Genomic DNA, 16332 nt, shown 5'->3' with positions numbered 1-16332 from the left:
CCAGTTGGGGAGCCGGTGTGTGTGTGTGTGTGTGTGTGTGTGTGTGTGTGTGATTCTCATGCCTCAGCCTCCCAAGTAGCCAGTGATGGCAGTGACGGCCCATCTGGAGTGGACACTGTCATCACGCCAGCTGCAGCAGGGAGGTGCAGTTGGGTCTGTACATTCCACAGAGCTACGGAGCTGGGGACAATGACAGCCCCACACCTTCCAAGTTGGTGGGGCAGGAGCTCGCCAGGTTCAAATGCAGACACTCAGGTCGCAGTTGTGAAGCCGGGCCTCCCTGTGCTCTTGCGGGTGCTGGGAGCAGGCAGGAGCCCTGCCCTTTTGGGTGTAGCTGCAGGTGCCCAAACCACGGCTGCGGAACCAGGCATCTCTACACTCTTGAGCGTCAGGGAAGTCCCCATTGCCCTCACAGGCTTAGAAGTCCCTGCTCCCATAGCCTGGCATCTCCTTGCTGTCGGTGCCGGCTCTAATCTTGGAGCAAAGTCGAGGCCAAGCCCAGGTGCTGTCATAGCCTGCTGGGTGTGCACACACTTGGGGCAGTGCTGACATACCAGCCCCCTGCCACCTCGGACCGCTACAGACTTTGGGTGCTGATGAGCATAGAAGGGAAGCCAAAGTGGGGCTGAGGGCAACTTGGCACTGGCCTGTAGGTGCCCCTTGGCACCTACAGCCTGGGTGCCAAGAATGGCAATAGGAGTCTTCTCAGTTCTGTCTCCCTCACTTCAGAGTGGATGAAGGGGTGGAAACGAAGTATAGCATCTCTCTTTCCCAGGGGTCGTGTTGCATCTTTTAATGGTTTACCACTGACAGCACCACCAATGATTTGGGGATTGTGTCTCTAGGAAGCAGTTTACCTAAATTTCATGTATCAATGAAACTGTTTCTCCTCATCTTTTTATTTATTTATTTATTTATTTATTTATTTATTTATTTATTGTACAAAATAAATATGCTTTTAATATATAATGAAAGCCTGTTGATGTTAACATGCAAGGATTGAAAGAACACCTTGTTGGACTGCAAGATGGCTGATCCCTCTACCCTCAGCTTCAACTGGCCTGTCAGCCAAGCTTTGATTTCCTAGGCAGAATATAAAAGAATTCCTCTCTGTGGTGGTCCAGGAGACCAAGGGAATTTGGACCCTGATCATGCTGGTGGTGAAAACTCGTGCAACCGTACACCCAAATGTTGTCATTTTTACTGTATGTTAATTTTAGAAATCAAAAAGTAAAAGATACAATCACAAAAATATCATTTGGTGGGGCTAACTTATTCAGTATATGAAGATAATAGAGAACTTTTAATTTATACAAATATGGCTCTTATAAAATAAAATATTAATATAAAATATTAAAATATAAATTCTCAAGAGCTATAACTTAAACTTCTATGTTAATTTAGGTAAGCAATTCTCCTATGAAAAGACTTAAGGATTCTTTCCTTCTCTTTTCCTGTCTTTTCATTTTTCTACAAGGAACAGCATTAAAGCCGACTGGAACAGTTACTGTGACCAGCATGTAATGCTTGAAAAGATGAAAATCGAGCTTTAAGTATGCTCAATCTCAATGACTTTTTTTTTTTTTTTTTTTGAGATAGAGTCTCGCCCTGTCGCCCAGGCTGGAGTGCAATGGCACGATCTCAGCTCACTGCAACTTCCAACTCCCAGATTCAGACGATTCTCCTGCCTCAGCCTCTCGAGTAGCTGGGATTATAGGCACCGGCCATCATGCCCAGCTATTTTTTGTATTTTTAGTAAAGATGGGGTTTCACCATGTTGGCCAGGCTGGTCTCGAACTCCTGACCTCATTATCTGCCCGCCTCAGCCTCCCAAAGTGCTGGGATTACAGGCGTGAGCCACCACACCCAGCCTGAATAACTTTTTAATATTTATGTGCTTAGTTTATTCTTGTTTCTTTGCTAGTTTTTTCCCCTGAAAAGAAAAAGAAGAAAAATAATTTTAAATCTTATTTGAAGGATGATTGTACACTGGTTGTGTTCTTGGCCTTTGAAAGGAGAGAAGGAGGAAAAGGAGGAGGAAAAGGGAAAATATCTTAAGAGGTTGTACTGTTAATCTACTTCAAGGCAGATTTAACCACTAATGCTAAAATGCTATTATGAAATTGAATATTTCAACTGAATATTGAAAATGGTCTACTGGTGCTGGGCGCAGTGGCTCACGCCTGTAATTCTAGCACTTTGGGAGGCCAAGGTGGTTGGATCACTTAAGGTCAGGAGTTCGAGACTAGCTTGGCCAACATGGTGAAATTCCATCTCTACTAAAAATAACCAAAAATAGCCAGAAATTGCTTGAACCTGAGAGGCAGAGGTTGCAATGAGCTGAGATCATGCCACTGCACTCCAGCCTGGGCAACAGAGCAAGACTCCATCTCAATAAATAAATAAATAAATAAATAAATAAAATGGTATAGTGGCTTGAAGATGCAGGGGCCTGTGATGAAGAACGTGGATTTCCCCTAGAAACTGAAAGCAGCCCCAAGGTGGCAGCCAGCAAGGAAGTGGGGTCTTCAATTCTACACCTGCAAGGAACTGAATTCTGTCAACAACCTGAATGAGCTTGGAAGCTGATTCTTATCCAGAGGCCTCAGATAAGAACTCAGCCTGCTGACACTTTGTTTTCAAATTCGTGATACCCTGAGTATAGAACTCACCTGAGCTTGCCCAGACTTCTGAGCTAACAAATGGGTAATGTTTTAAGTTGCTAAATTTGTGGTAATTTATTATGCAGCAATGGCAAACTAATACAGATTTCCAACTAAAATATGTTTTGATTTCATGAACTGGCACCTTACAAATTTTGCTTCAAACAGCAGAAGGAATGGAAGATGACAAAGAGGTTCTCATCACACTCATTTTAAGAGACCTCCCCTAGTCCAGGCACAGTGGCTCATGTCTGTAATCCCAGTACTTTTGGAGGCCAAGGCAGGAGGATCACTTGAGCTCAGGAGTTCAAGACCAGCCTGGGCAACAAATGAGACTTCGTCTTTACAAAAAATACAAAACTTAGCTGGGCATGGTAGCGTGCACCTGTAGTTCCAGCTATTCGGGGGGCTGATGTGGATCCTTTGAGTCCACGAGGTCAAAGCTGCAGTGAGCCATGATCCCACTGCTGCACACCAGCCTGGTCAACAGAGGGAGACTCCATCTCAAAAATAAATTAATTTTAAAAAGGAAAACCTTCCTAAAAATCGCATATGGCATCTTTATGCATACCACTGGCCAGAACTTAGTCACACTGCCACACTAGATTTAAGGGAAGCTGGAAAATGTCTTTATTCCTAGAGGCAGTGTCCGGATAAAATTTTGAGGTCTGCCCTTTTCTCTAAGATCTAGAATAAAACAAGGATGCCCACTCTCACTGCTTCTATTCAACATAGTATTGGAAGTCCTTGCCAGAGCAATAAAACAAGAAAAAGAAAAGGCATCCAAATAGGAAATAAAGAATTGAAAATATCACTGCTGATGACACAATCTTTTATGTAGAAAACACTAAAGATTCCACCAAAAAACTGTTAGAACTGATAAATTCAATAAAGTTTCAGGGTATAAAATCAATATATGAAAGTCAGTAATGCTTATCTACACTAATAATGAGCTTTCCAAAAATGGAATCAATAGAATAATTCCATTTATAATAGCTACCAGAATAATAAAATCCTTAGGAATAAATTTAACCAAGGAGGTAAAAGACCTGTACACTGAAAACTATAAAACATTAATAAAAAAATTGAAGAAGACACAAACAAATGGAAAGATACCCTGTGTTCTTGAATTGGAAGGCTTAATATTGTTAAATTGTTCATATTACCCAAAACAATACACAGATTCAATGCAACACCTGTCAAAATTCCAATGTTATTTTTCATAGATACAAAAAAATCCTAAAATTCATATGGAGCCTCCAAAAAACCCAAATAGCCAAGGTAAACAAAAGCAAAAAGAACAAAGCTGGAGGCATCACACTACCTGATTTCAAATTATACTACAAAGCAACAGTATTTAAAACAGCATAGTACTGGCATAAAAATAGACACATTGAGCAATGGAACAGAATAGAAAGCCCAGAAATGAACCCACACATCTACAGCCAATTGGTTTTAAACAAAGGTGTCAAGTATATGCAAAGGAGAAAGGACAATCTCTTCAATAAATGGTGTTGGAAAAACTGTATATCCATATGCAAAAGAATGAAACAGATCAACGGTTGCCAGGGGCTTGAGAAAGAGGAAATGACTTTAAAAGTGTAACTCAAGGGAGTTCCAAAAGGCTAAGAGATTCTGTGAATCTAATAAACATGTTAAAATGCATAAAGTTCGGGTGTGGGGGCAAGGGGAGGGAGAGCATTAGAACAAATACCTTCTTTTCTGGGTTCTGGCCAGGAGGCTTCTTGATCAGTTCAAATTGTTACAAAGTTCAGCTGGAGGCTTCCTTCTCCCTGTGGCCTCTCTGGGCCTCTGGCAGCCCTCCTCAAGGAACAATCTGTTTCCTTCAGAGGGTCTGTGGGTTCTCTTGGCTTTCCTAATGCGTTCCTGCAGTCCTTCTGAAGCAAAACTTCATGATGCGAGCCTCCACACGCTGCTCTGTCCATCTGAGTGGGAACTGCAGTCTAGTCCTGCCTCCCATCTGCCATGATCCCTGGTGGTTTCTGACTACAGTTCAATTATTTTAGATTCCATATATAAGTGAGAACATGAAGTATTTGTCTTTCTGTGTTTGACTTATTTCACCTAGCAGAATGTGTAATAAACATTAACAAAATGAATGTGTAAAATCAGGTAGTGATCACAGCTACAAAGAAAATAAAACAGAGTGATAGATGGAAAGTGATAGGGAAGAAGAACCTCTTTAGAAATGGTGGTCAGGCAAGACCACTCTAAGAAAGGAAAAGAGCTGATTGCATGATGAGCCAGCCACGTGAAGACCTTGAGGACAACATGCAAAGCCGGTGACCTACCGGCCCTGCAAAGGCTGAGCAGGAAATAAGCTTGGTTGGCTCGAAGAGGAAGGCTGGAGGGAATAGAAATGGGGACAGAAGCTGAACGCCGGTACAGGGGGCTCAAAGCCAGCTCGTGTAGGCAGGGACCCGGCACCAGCAAGGCGCGCAGAACAAAGGCCTCTCTCTCTTTCGCCACACTAAAGGCCAAAATGGTCATCTCCAATTGCGAATTCTGCAATAAAATGCGCCCTTGGCGACTTACAACCAGGATGCATTCCACACCTCTCCCCCACGCCCTACAGCCCGCCCTTGAAGCGGTTGGCTGATTGATTTGTGTCAGGCTTTACCGCCATCTGCCGGCAATACTCGGTATACCCGCGCCTTGGCGGTCGCACACGTAGGCTAAACGCAGGTACACCAGACTCGGGGGGTCGGACCCCACTCTTCAGGGCCTTGCCAAAGCCCTCCCAATGTCTACTGGTGTCCCAGACACAAGAGATCCAGGTCAAGACTCACACTTCACAAGACACACAGACATGGGCCTTAGGGAACAGGAAATTCCATGGAACATCCATTTACCCAATTAGTCAGACTCACTGAGCCCCAGAATAGGGTTTTCAATCAACTCCTGCTAAAATTAAAAAATAATGTGTAGTGGCCGGGTGCGGTGGCTCATGCCTGTAATGCCAGCACTTTGGGAGGCCGAGGCGGGCGGATCACGAGGTCAGGAAATCGAGACCATCCTGGCTAAAACGGTGAAACCCCGTCTCTACTAAAAATACAAAAACAAAAAATTAGCCGGGCGTGGTGGCGGGCGGCTGTAGTCCCAGCTACTCCGGAGGCTGAGGCAGGAGAATGGCGTGAACCCGGGAGGCGGAGCTCGCAGTGAGCGGAGATCGCACCACTGCACTACAGCCTGGGAGGCAGAGTGAGGCTCCATCTCACCAAAAAATAATAGTAATAGTAATAGTAATAACAATAATGTGTGGTACCGATTGGAATAATAGACGTTGGAGGCCACAAACGATGGGAGGGTAAGTGGGGGCGGGGGTTCAAAAATTACCTATTGGATGCAACATTCACTATTCGGGTAATGGGGCACTAGAAGCCCGCTCTACCACTATGCAATATATGCACTTGTACCCCGTAAATCTATAAAAATAAAAAAAGATTAAAAATAATAATAATGTCTGGTCATCTAAATAGTACCTCTACAGCTTATTAAGTTCTCTGCAGATGCCCCAGTTGCCTGTCCGTCCCGTTAAAGGTGATACTCAGTGCTGATTTCTCCCTCAACCTCCGGGTTCCCATAAACCTCTTCTTTCTCACTCCTGTTGCCCTCCCGTACTCCAATAAAGAATGATAGACCGGCGGTGAGGTGGCTCAAGCCTGTAATCCCAGCACTTTGGGAGGCTGAGGTGGGTGGATCACCTGAGATCAGGAGTTCAAGACCAGCCTGGCCAACATGGTGAAACCCCATCTCTACTAAAATGCAAAAATTAGCGGGGCATTATGGCGGGCACCTGTAATCCCAGCTATTCGGGAGACTGAGGCAGGAGAATTGCTTGAACCCGGGAGACGGAGGTTGCAGTAAGCCGAGGTCGCGCCGTTGCACTCCAGCTTGGGCAACAAGAGTGAAACTCCATCTCAAAAAAAAAAAAAAAAAAAGAATGGTAGATGAACTGAAGACAGACATTCGAGCATCCCTGACCCTGGCCCCTCAACACATACACACTCCTATGGCCCCAAGCATGCTGATTTAGAATCCCAGTGATCTTAATTTGCCTAGCCAGAATCTTTGCCTGAATTTCATTAGTACACGGGACAACACATAGCTGAAAATAATGATGAGCTTTTACAAGAGGTAGAGGTAATTGTACCCCTGCCTAACAAACAATAGGGTGTAGATAGTGACAGTGATCAAGGGGCAAAGAAACTTAAAACTGACACACATGAGAAATATCCTTAAATAATATGACGTTGGATCCTTTCCACAAAGTGGTGTCACCCTGGTCTACACTCCTGTTAACCCATGGGCAACTCCTTGTGCCCTTTGCCCCCTTCCTCTGAACCTGACAATGGTGGGGAAACGGGAGATTCTGCCATAATGGCCAAGATTGTGAAATGTCGTTGCATGGCCTTTTTTTGTTGTCATCGTTGGTGTTGAGACAGAGTTTCTCTCTTGTTTCCCAGGCTGGAGTGCAATGGTGCAATCTCAGCTCACTGCAACCTCTGCCTCCCAGGTTCAAGTGATTCTCCTGCCTCAGCCTCCTGAGTGTCTAGGATTACAGGCGCATGCCACCATGCCCAGCTAATTTTTGTATTTGTAGTAGAGACAGAGTTTCACCATGTTGGCAAGGCCGGTCTCAAACTCCTGACCTCAAGTGATCCACCCACCTTGGCCTCCCAAAGTGCTGGGATTAACAGGCGTGACTGCTGGGATTACAGGCGTGAACCACTGCGCCCAGCTGCATGACCTTTTTGCCATGCTTGCCTTTGTTGATGCTCATTTGGTTCCTGAACTGGGTATCCACAGGGAGCTCTTAGGTGGAAATTAAGACACTCCCATCCAAACCCCAAGTCCACTGATTCATCTTTTGCTCTCACTGACATCAGGTCTTGGCCAGGCACAGTGGCTCCCACCTATAATCCCAGCACTTTGGGAGGCCGAGGCAGGAGGATCACTTGAAACCAGGAGTTTCGGACCAGCCTGGGTAACATAGTGGAAACCTGTCTCTACAAAAAATTATTTTAAAATTTATTTTAAAATTATTTTAAAAAGTTAGCTGGGTATGGTGGCACATGCCCGTAGTCCCAGCTACTTTGGATGCTGAGGTGGGAGGATCACTTGAGCCCAGGAAGTCAAGGCTGCAGTAAGCTATTATTGTACCACCACACTCCAGCCTGGGCAAAAGAGCAAGACTCTGTCACAAAAAAAAAGAGAGACAAAGACATCAGGACTGGCCCCTTCTAGAACCAATTCTACCAGATAGATGAGCTCCTCTCACACACACTAGATCACCTGACAAGCTTGAATGCAATGCCTGAGATTTCCCATACCAGAGCTCCTTAGGGCGAGGCACAGTGGCTCATGCCTGTAATCCCAGTACTCTGGGAGGCCAAGGCAGGAGGATCACTTGAGCCCAGGAGTTCAAGACCAGCTTGGGCAACATGGTGAAACCCTGTCTCTACAAAAAATACAAAAATTAGGTAGGCTTGGTGGCATGTGGCTGTAGCTCCAGCTACTCCAGCTGAGGTGGGAGGATCACTTGAGCCTGGGAGTTCAATGCTACACTGAGCCGTGATCACACCACTGCATTCCAGCCTGGGTGACAGAATGAGACCGTGTGTAAAAAATAGAGCTCCTTAAAAGCGTAACCTCCCGGACTAATGAGAAAGCCGTTAATGCACTGCATTGTGCCTGGGTCTGTGACTCTCTGTCTAACAAGGTTCTATGCCTCAATGTCCTTAAAAAGACTGATTCCCATTATTTCTCTGCCCCTGGGTCCAATCAGACCCAAACAGCTGAGATTTGGGATTTGTCCTCCTTCACACCTAAGATGGTGTCACTTCTCCGTAGGATTTCACCTGAGATGACACAACCCCTCCAGAAGCGTCCACACGAGATGGCATTGCCTGGAACCCTCACCATTATCTGGAATCCTAACTTGGACTTTAGCTCCAAGAGACCCTGCCTCACAAGCTCCCTGTGCATGCCCCCTTCCCTCACAGGATCTTCTGCCTGTTGGACTTGCCCTCCCGATGACCCTCAGGGAAAACTGCAGCCATTAGAGCATACAGGGGCTTTCCCCAACCAATCTAGGTTTGTCCGACATTGCTTGCAATGGAGAATGGCACTCACCACGTGCCAGCACAAAGACATTCAATTAAAACAAGTAGTGTCCAGGCACAACTGTCTTACAACCCTGCTGCCTAAATAGTGACACAGGTGGGTTGGATCATTATAAATTTAAGCTTTAGTTTCTGCACCTAGCTTTTGACTGTATGCTTGCCTTCCCACCCAAGGTACCTCCTTTCTTTTTAGCACCTCTTCTGTGCAGCAGAAAAGCAGAATTCCCAAAGGATGCAACACCACCTAGGCAAAGACAGGAAGAGAAAACAAGCAGACCAATCTGGGATAATGACTCCCTGCTAAAGGGCTTTACACAAACCCACAAGACCAGAGGGCTTTTAAATGTTTGGGGGCAGGCTGGGCGCGGTGGCTCATGCCTGTAATCCCTGCACTTTGGGAGGCCAAGGTGGGCGGATCACTTGAGGTCAGGAGTTCAAGACCAGCCTGGCCAACATGGTGAAAACCTGTCTCTACCAAAAATACATTAAAAAAAAAAATTCAGCCAGGTGTAGTGGTGAGCACCTGTAGTCCCAGCTACTCTGGAGGCTGAGCCACGAGAATCGCTTGAACCCGGGAGGCGAAGGTTGCAGTCAGTCAAGATTGCACCACTGTACTGTACTCCAGCCTGGGTGACAGAGCAAGATTCTGTCTCAAAAAAAAAAAAAAATGTTTAGGGGCAGATCTAGACCCTCTAGGTCAGGAGTCCCTAGCCCCAGGGCCACGGAACGGTACCTGTCTGTGGCCTGTTAGGAACTGGGCCACACAGCCGGAGGTGAGTGGCAGGAGAGCGAGCATTACTGCCTGAGCTCTGCCTCCTATCTAATGCCAGTTGCAGCATGAGATTCTCTTACGAGCACGAACCCTGTTGTGAACTGCATGCAAGGGATCTAGGTTGTGCGTTCCTCATGAGAATCTAACTAACAATGCCTGGTGATCTGAGGTAGAAAAGTTTCATCCTGAAACCATCCCCGCCCCACCCCCCACAGAAAAATTATCTTCCCTGAAACAGATCCCTGGTGCCAAAACGGGTGGGGATGGCCGCTCCAGGTTATCCAGATTGGCGTGACTTTTCTTTAAAGAGCAAGCCTTCTAAGGCTGCTCCCTGCTGGCCCTGGTGGATGATTACTAAAAATTAGGAATTTCTACCACTTTCATCCCCACTTGCCATTCTTTGAAAACTGCCAGAGACCCTTTCACTGTCAGTCACCCCCACACTGCCTCCCCTCACCCCACCATTCATCCCACTACCAATCCAACCTCAGCCCCCACACCCATCCTACGGTTCCGTTTTTCTGACTCTGCCTCTTCCCCACACTGATCTTCAAAACTTTTGTGTACAACTCACCTAAATCACTGCGCACGCATTCCATCTCACCAAACGTCAGGCCTGCCATCACCTTCCCAGGTCCCATGTACACTTATATAGAGTCCAATGTCTCCCCTGCCCACCAGTCACCTCCCAGCTCAATGTACTAGAAGCTGCAGCCAAGGAAAATAGGAAGTAAAATGAAATAAAGGCCATCCAGAGGTAACAGGAAAGAACACCTCCAGACAGAGCTTTCATGAATTAATCATTTCCCAAAATGCCCCAGCTCTTAATATATTGCATTGCAGATTAAGTTTCAACATGAATATTGGAAAGTTACAAACATTCAAGTGATATCATTACCCAAATGGTAATGTTAACATTAAGAGATTCACTGAGGCCAGGCACAGTGGCTCACGCCTGTAATCCCAGCATTTTGGGAAGCCGAGGCAGATGTATCTCTTAACCTCAGAAGAGATCAGCCTGGGCAACATGGCAAAAACCCCGTCTCTACAAAAAATACAGAAATTAGCCAGCCTTGGTGGTACATGCCTGTGGTCCCAGTTACTCAGGAGGCTGAAGCCAGAGGATTGCTTGAACCTGAAAGGCGGAGGTTGCAGTGAGCCAAGATCGTGCCACTGCACTCCAGGCTGGGCAACAGAGTGAGACCTGTCTCAAAAACAAAAGAGAAGGCCCGGCGTGATGGTTCACACCTGTAATCCCAGCACTTTGAGAGGCTGAGGTGGGAGGATCTCTTGAACATGGAAGGCAGAAGTTGCAGGGAACTGAGATCGTGTCTCTGCACTCCAGACTGGGTGAGAGAGCAAGACTCTGTCACACATACACACACACACAAAAAAGACTAAGAAAAATAAAATACTTTTAAAAGAGAGAGAGAGAGAGATTCACTGTCAGGGAAACATACCCGAGATAAAATGCTGAGATTGTGGCGGTCAAACTTTTGCAACAAATACCTCATAAAGATCAAAGGGTCAGGGTGCTTGGTCTCACAAAAGGCTCTTTGAAATAAACCCACGAAAAGATGCTCAACATCATTAGTCATTACAGAAATGTAAGTAAAAACCACAGTGAGCTACCACTTCACATCCATGAAGATGACCACTTTAAAAACACACACATGGCCAGGCACCGTGGGTCACGTCTGTAATCCCAGCACTTTGGGAGACCAAGGTGGGTGCATTACCTGAGGTCAGGAGTTCAAGACCAGCCTGCCCAACATGACGAAACCCCATCTCCACTAAAAATACAAAACTTAGCCAGGTGTGGTAGTAAGCGCCTGTAGTCCCAGCTACTCGGGAAGGCTGAGGCAGAAGAATCACTGAACCCAGGAAGTGGAGGCTGCAGTGAGCCAAGATGACGCCACTGCACTCCAGCCTGGGTAACAGAGCAAGACTCCACAAAAAAAAAAAAAAAAAAAAAAACAAAGAAAAGAGAAAAGATGTGTTGATGAGGATATGGGGGAGGATATGGAACCCCTGTGCATTGGAACCCTCATGAATTGCTTGTGGGAATGTAGAACAGTGTAGCCACTGTGGAAAACGGCTTGGTGGTTCCTCAAAGATTTAAACAGAGAATTATATGATCCAGCAGTTTTGCTCCTAGACATATATCCAAAAGAATTGAAAGCAGGGATTCAAACAGATCTTGTACACCAGTGTTCACAGCAGCATTATTCACAGTAGCCAAAAGGTGGAAATAACCCAAATGTACATTAATAGATAAATGGGTAAACAGAATGTGGTATATTTATGCAATGGAATATTATTCAGCCATAAAAAAGAATGAAATTCTGATAACATGCTACAACATGGATGAGCCTTTAAAACATCATTTCAAGTGAAATAAGCCACACACAAAAAGGGAAATGTTGTATAATTTTACTTATATGAGGTACTTAGCATTGGCAAATTCACAGAGACAGAAAGCAGAATAGAAATTACTGGCCGGACTTCCGCTTACTATGACGGCCAGCGCAGAGCTGCGGGAGCCATGCCCAGAGTCGGAGTCGCGGTGACCAGCTGCAAGCATCTGTGTTGCGTCCTCCTCAGGAAGAGGAAAGGCTCGGTTGGAGTCCGCAGTTTCCAACTCCCTGGAGGTCATGTGGAATTCTGTGAGACCTGAGAAGAATGTGCTCAAAGGGAAACCTGGGAAAAAGCAGCTCTTCACCTGAAAAAATGTTCGCTTTGCCTCAGTTGTGAATTCTTTCATTGAGAAGGAGAATTACCATTATGTTACTATATTAATGAAAGGAGAAGTGGATGTGACTCATGATTCAGAACCAAAGAATGTAGAGTCTGAAAAAAACGAAAGTTGGGAGTGGGTTCCTTGGGAAGAATTTCCTCCTCTGCAGCAGCTTTTCTGGGGACTATGTTGTTTAAAAGAACAAGGCTATGATCCATTTGTAGAAGAGTTGAACCGTCTGGTGGGATACAAAGGAAATAATCTCTAGGTGGCTGAGAAGATTTCTTGATTTTCTTTAAAAAGACAAAAATAGGCTGGGCGCGGTGGCTCAAGCCTGTAATCCCAGCACTTTGGGAGGCCGAGACGGGTGGATCACGAGGTCAGGAGATCCAGACCATCCTGGCTAACACGGTGAAACCCCGTCTCTACTAAAAATACAAAAACTAGCCGGGCGAGGTGGCGGACGCCTGTAGTCCCAGCTACTCGGGAGGCTGAGGCAGGAGAATGGCGTGAACCCGGGAGGCGGAGCTTGCAGTGAGCTGAGATCTGGCCACTGCACTCCAGTCCGGGCGACAGAGCGAGACTCCGCCTCAAAAAAAAAAAAAAAAAAAAAAAAGACAAAAATAAGGTCTGGTTAAGGAATGAAAAATATCTACATTGCAGAACAACTCCATTTTATCTAAAAAAAGTTCCTGTGATTGCCAATTTATTTGCAGTCTCTTAATGTACCCACCACCCTTTCAGCTAGTACTTGAGAAAATTTTTCTGAAATATGTCATTGAATTGTATTCCAGACACAGAATATATGATAAACGCTGATATTATGGGTAATTTGCTTTCCATATTTACTTATGATGTGTACTGTGCGGTTTGTCATTACTAGCTTGCATGGAGTAGGATGCAGTCGAATTTGCTTTAGTATTTCTGTTCAAATAGAGACCCAAATTCAAATATTATAGTTTAGATTCAAACACAGTATGCCTGTTGCAAAATTTACCAAGTTTGTTGATTACCTCTTTTATTTTTTTATTTATTTTTATTTTTATTTTTATTTATTTATTTATTTTTTTTTTTGAGACAGAGTCTCGCTCTGTCGCCCGGGCTGGAGTGCAGTGGCCGGATCTCAGCTCACTGCTACCTCCGCCTCCCAAGTTTACGCCATTCTCCTGCCTCAGCCTCCCGAGTAGCTGGGACTACAGGTGCCCGCCACCTCGCCCGGCTAGTTTTTTGTATTTTTTTTTTTAGTAGAGACGGGGTTTCACCATGTGAGCCAGGATGGTCTCGATCTCCTGACCTCGTGGTCTGCCCGTCTCGGCCTCCCAAAGTGCTGGGATTACAGGCTTGAGCCACCGCGCCCGGCCGATTACCTCTTTTATTAAAGAAATGGTGGGGAGGGTAATATATTGTGACAATCTTTGCAACTTACAGGGAATAGGACAGGTCATTAGGGTATATTTCCCAGGTTTTCAATTGAGAACCTAAACCAAGAGAAGTGAGACAAACCATCTGATGTCTGTATCCTACTATTAACAGGCTGTGTGATGTTGAATTTCTCACTTACTCTCTCTGAGGTCCATAGTCCTTATATGTAAAATGAAGAGATTCGTCTAGAGCAGTTCTCAAAGTGTGGTCTGGGGCCCTGAAGAGCTTTTCAAGGGTATTCTAGGTCAAAGCTATTTTTATAACACTAAGACATCATTTCATCTTTTATTGTTTTTCTTTGAGCAGGAGTCTTGCTCTGTTGCCCAGACTAGAGTGCAGTGGCACGATCTCAGCTCATTGCAGCCTCCGCCTCACAGGTTCAAGTAATTCTCCTACCTCAGCTTCCTGAGTAGCTGGGATTACAGGCACCCGCCACCACACCTGGCTAATTTTTGTATTTTTGTATTTTTAGTGGAGACGGGGTTTCACCATGTTGGCCAGGCTGGTCTGGAACTCCTGAGCTCAAGTGATCTGCCCACCTCAACCTCAAAAAGTGCTGGGATTAAAGGTGTGAGCCACCATGCGCGGCCATCGTTTATCTTTTTCACTCTCATTTTTTCATGAGTGTGCAGAGGAGTTTTCAAGAGGCTATCTGGTGTGATATTGTAATAGGCTGAATGCAAAAGCAGATGAGAATCCAGCTTTCGTCTGTTGTCAGACATTGAAGAGATTTGGAGAAATGTAAAGCAGCAGTACTCTTCTCACTAATGATTTTTGTTGTTGTTGGTTAGAAAAATGGTTATTTTTAGTGGGTTTTAATATGTGAAAAAAATAGCTATTTGTCAAAAATGTTATTCATGTGTTAATACATATTGGGTTTTTGTTACTTATAAGTGATTAAGAAAAATTTTAAGAAATTTTAAAAAAGAAGAAGAAATTACTGGCCAGGCATGATAGCTCACACCTGTATTCCCAGCATTTTGGGAGGCCAAGACAGGTGGATCGCTTGAGTCCTGGAGTTTGAGACCAGCCTGGGGAACACGGCGAAATGCCATCTCTACTAAAACTACAAAAAAAATAGCAGGGCATGATGGCACCTGCCTATAGTCCCAGCTACTGATGAGACTGAGGTGGGAGGATCACCTGAGCCTGAGAAGTTGAGGCTGCAGTGAGCTGTGATGATGACACCACACTCTAGCCTGGATGACCGGAATGAGGCCCTGTCTCAAAATAAACAAAAAAATAAGTTACCAAGGGGCTGGGAGCAGGAGGAGGAAATGGGAAGTTATTATTTAATGAGTGCAGAATCTCTGTTTAAGATGATGAAAACTTTCTGGAAATAGATAGTGGTAGTGGTTACGCTACACTGTGTATATACTTAACGTGACTGAATTGTACACTTATCATGGTTAAAATGATAAATTTTGGGCCGGGCGCGGTGACTCACGCCTATAATCCCAGCACTTTGGGAGGCCAAGACAGGCGGATCACGAGGTCAGGAGATCGAGACCATCCTGGCTAACACGGTGTAACCCCGTCTCTACTAAAAAATACAAAAATCTAGCTAGGCGAGGTGGCGGGTGCCTGTAGTCCCAGCTACTCGGGAGGCTGAGGCAGGAGAATGGCGTAAACCCAGGAGGTGGAGTTTGCAGTGAGCTGAGATCCAGCCACTACACTCCAGCCTGGGCAACAGAGCGAGATTCTGCCTCAAAAAAAAAAAAAAGAGATAAATTTTGTTTTCCGTTTATTTTACCACAAGTTTTTTAAAAGCTCTTGGAAGAAACTAAGCATGTGACTCATAGATTCCCTTAGTCATCTGAGAAGAAGCCAAAAATAGAGGTGAGCTTATCTAAAGAAAATATGTGGAAGAGCCTCTTATCTAATGGAGAGAATTCCCATGACATACACAGAGTACCCACAAGTTATTGAGCATGTTATATTAGCAGAAACACGGCCATTTTAGTTTAAAGGGGACAGAAAGAGGACAAAACTGAAGGCTGTCAATCTCCCAAAATTCTATAGAGAGGATATAGGCTGATGAAACTACTGAGCTGCGAAAAGGTACTGTCTTTATCAAAAAGGAAAGATGGCTTAGAAGATGGAGTCTTGAACCAGAGGGCAGAGCCACAAACCCGGAGAATTATTCCCAGGCTTTGAAAGCAGTTGGATTTTTTTTTTTTTTTTTTTTTTAGAGACAGGGTCTCACTATGTTGCCCAGGCTGGAGTGTAATGGCTATTCCCAGGAGTGATCATAGCACATTATAAGCCTTGAACTTTTGGCCTCAAGCAATCTTCCTGCCTCACCCACCGACCCTCCGACCCCCCCCCCCCGCCAGATAGCTGGGTCTACAAACATCTGCCACTGTGCCTGACTTAGCAGCTGAATTTTGAAATTGCTTAGGCCCAGTGATTCCTTTCTTTCTCTTTCATTTTCTTCTTTTTTTTTCTTCTTTTTTGAGATGGAGTCTCGCTCACTCTGTCACTCATCCTGGAGTGCAGTGGCATAATCCCAGCTCACTGCAACCTCCACCTCCCAGGTTCAAGTGATTCTCCTGCCTCAGCCTCCTAAGTAGCTGGGATTACAGGCGTCCA

The 16332-nt window shown here is 45.1% G+C and overlaps 1 protein-coding gene across 2 annotated transcripts in view; it reads right to left on the bottom strand.

The window, feature by feature from the left end:
- Positions 1–12062: 12062 nt before the first annotated feature.
- The window catches only part of CUNH20orf96 (chromosome unknown C20orf96 homolog), a 29766-nt gene continuing 25496 nt past the window's right edge, over positions 12063–16332 (bottom strand). Inside the window, exon 11 of one of the 2 annotated variants that reach the window (XM_033186001.1) lies at positions 12063–12611. In XM_033186001.1, coding sequence (XP_033041892.1) covers positions 12512–12611 — 100 coding nt within the window. In that variant the 3' untranslated portion in view covers positions 12063–12511. The remainder of the gene's footprint in view (positions 12612–16332) is intronic. The other variant, XM_033186006.1, reaches the window with a different exon arrangement.

This window comes from Trachypithecus francoisi, unplaced genomic scaffold, assembly GCF_009764315.1.
Source record: "Trachypithecus francoisi isolate TF-2019V2 unplaced genomic scaffold, Tfra_2.0 Lachesis_group21, whole genome shotgun sequence".
NCBI lineage: Eukaryota > Metazoa > Chordata > Mammalia > Primates > Cercopithecidae > Trachypithecus > Trachypithecus francoisi.
This window is presented reverse-complemented; position numbering and strand designations above follow the sequence as displayed.